At 49.8% G+C, this 2,442-nt stretch overlaps 1 protein-coding gene across 1 annotated transcript; it reads left to right on the top strand.

The window, feature by feature from the left end:
• The first annotated feature begins 467 nt into the window (after nt 1-467).
• On the top strand, nt 468-1,412 carry LOC135887331 (olfactory receptor 51I1-like). The gene has a single exon (XM_065415097.1). It carries the CDS (start codon nt 468-470, stop codon nt 1,410-1,412), a length of 945 nt encoding a protein of 314 aa, XP_065271169.1.
• The last annotated feature ends 1,030 nt before the right edge of the window (nt 1,413-2,442 follow it).

Raw genomic sequence — 2,442 nt, 5'->3', positions numbered from 1 at the left:
AGCGACCTGCCCTGAATTCATTCCTGTGTGTACTAGAGCAGTCTCCGTTGCCAGTGATGGGGAATTCACAGCTGCCCTTGCGAAGGGTTAATTTCCCTTGCTGTTAACAATGTGCCCCTTCCTGCTCCTCTGAATGTGACCAATTCATCAACCTCCTTCCTGAGAAAGGTTCTTGAACTGTGGACGGCGGAACTGTGGGAGCAGAATCTCTTGGTTCCCTTTGAACGAGCTAGGGCTGGAAATGAATTCTTGGACTCTGGCTCTTCAGGCTGGATTCAGAACAACTCCTTGATTTCCCTGGGGAGAGCAGCCCCAGGCTTGCAGGAGAGGGCCCTTGTACACTGGGATTCTGCAAGTCAATGCTGAACTGCAGGTCCCTTCCCGGTCACCTGGCCTCGGGGTAACTCTCAGGTTCATTTTGCATTTACACAGGGGGTTGGAGCTGACCGGGACAGCGACTGCTCATCATGGCGGATTTCAATAGCACCAGCTTCCATCCTGCCACCTTCCAACTGACCGGGTTCCCAGGGCAGGAAGCTGCTCACCACTGGATCTCGATCCCTTTCTGTGTGGTCTACATCACCGCCATTGTAGGGAATTGCACTGTTCTCTGCATTATCTGGGCAGACCGGCGTCTCCACCAGCCCATGTATTTGTTCCTGTGCATGCTGTCAGTCAACGACCTCGGTATGTCTCTGTCAACCCTGCCCACCGTGCTCGGCATCTTCTGCTTCGATGTCGCAGACGTCGCGTTCGATGCCTGCCTGGCCCAGATGTTTTTCATTCACTCCTTTTCCTTCATGGAGTCGGGGATTTTACTGGCCATGTCGTTCGATCGCTTTGTCGCCATCTGCGACCCGCTGCGCTACGCGGCCATCTTGACCAACCCCAGGATCGTGAGAATCGGGCTGGCCGTTGTGATTAAAAGTACCAGCATGCTCCTCCCTTTCCCCTTTCTGATTAAACGGCTGCCAATCTGCAAACGCAATGTCCTCTCCCACGCCTACTGCTTGCACCCAGACATGATGAGACTGGCGTGTGCAGACACAACCATCAATAACATCTACGGATTATTTGCCATCCTCGTCACTTACGGCTTAGACTCAGTGTTCATCATCCTATCGTACGTTAAGATTCTAAGGACTGTTTTTAATATTGCATCCTATGAACAGCGCCTCACGGCCCTAAACACCTGTGTCTCGCACATCTGCGCCGTCTTACTCTTTTATGTCCCAATAATTGCTGTCTCTGTTATGCACAGGTTTGGGGGAAATGCCCCTCGTTTTGTGCATATTCTTCTGTCCTATGCCTACCTCTTTGTCCCCCCTGTGTTAAACCCAATTGTTTACAGCGTGAAGACAAAGGAGATTCGCAAGGGGATCTCCCGAATATTCTCCAGAGACTTACTCTGAACTGGGAGTTGTGTCAGATATGGTTTTGTTGGACGAATTTTGAATGGCCAGTTGGCTGAACGTCGTATCTTCTCAGAGGACATTCAAACCTCTCCAATGATAAAATACTAGAACCATTCAAACTGTGTATAGGCAGTTGGCTGCAAAAGATTCTGTTATCTCCTCTTATGTCTTTAAATTACAGTCTCAGATGTTAAAGGCAATCAAAGTCAATCAGTCTTTTGAGGCAGGGACTGTGGCTTCCAGTGGGTGTGAGCAGTGCCCGGCACCTCAATACAAAATGTAAATAGGGAGAAGGAAAGACCCCGCTCAAATCGATAACTTAATTCAAGCCAGTTCTGCAGCAGGGGCGTCTGTCTGGCCTGTTTGCGATGTGGGCCAGCACTATCTCAAAGCAGTAGATTAACAAAAGCTGTAACTGGGTGGAGACCGCACACTTCAACTTGCACACACCAGGGGCTCCAGGCGTCCTTCTGTTGCACCCCACAAGCTCACTATGTGTCACCCCCTCTTTAAAGGAATTCATGCAAATCCCCCTCCCCATTCCTCCCCCCTGCATTCTCAGTTCTCTTCTCTCTGTCTGTCAGAGAAGTCTTCCAAAGGGGCGACATTTGAAACTGCTTTGGATGGCCAGAGCAGAGACAGGGGGGGGGGGCAGTTGTTATGCTGGGAGGTGTGTATTGCTCCCATCAACCACTGCTTTGATCTGCAGCCAATTCCTGAGGTGGCTGAAGCTGCTGGTTCTGCTAACCAGATGCCAAGGTCTCCTCCTTGTGTTCCCCTTTTCTCCTTTTCTGTTTTGCTGATTGCCACCAACATCCACAGGGTTGCACCCGCTGATGGCTAGAACATTCCCTGAAATTTTGTAATTGATCGGCTGCAGCATTCAAACGTCATCGCATTATAGACAGACAAATAAACAGAGACGTGCCATTGCTTTTCATGTGCGACCGCACTTTGCTTGGCTATGTATATTCAAGAACAGATAAACAGCTTTGAGGAATAAGAAGATGGACAGAAATACTTTGCA

This window comes from Emys orbicularis, chromosome 1 (genome assembly GCF_028017835.1).
Source record: "Emys orbicularis isolate rEmyOrb1 chromosome 1, rEmyOrb1.hap1, whole genome shotgun sequence".
In the NCBI taxonomy this organism is placed as follows: Eukaryota; Metazoa; Chordata; order Testudines; family Emydidae; genus Emys; species Emys orbicularis.
This window is presented reverse-complemented; position numbering and strand designations above follow the sequence as displayed.

Coding starts and splice junctions, on each gene's coding strand:
- LOC135887331 (XM_065415097.1), top strand. CDS start 468: ATGGCGGATTTCAATAGCACCAGCTTCCATCCTGCCACCTTCCAACTG.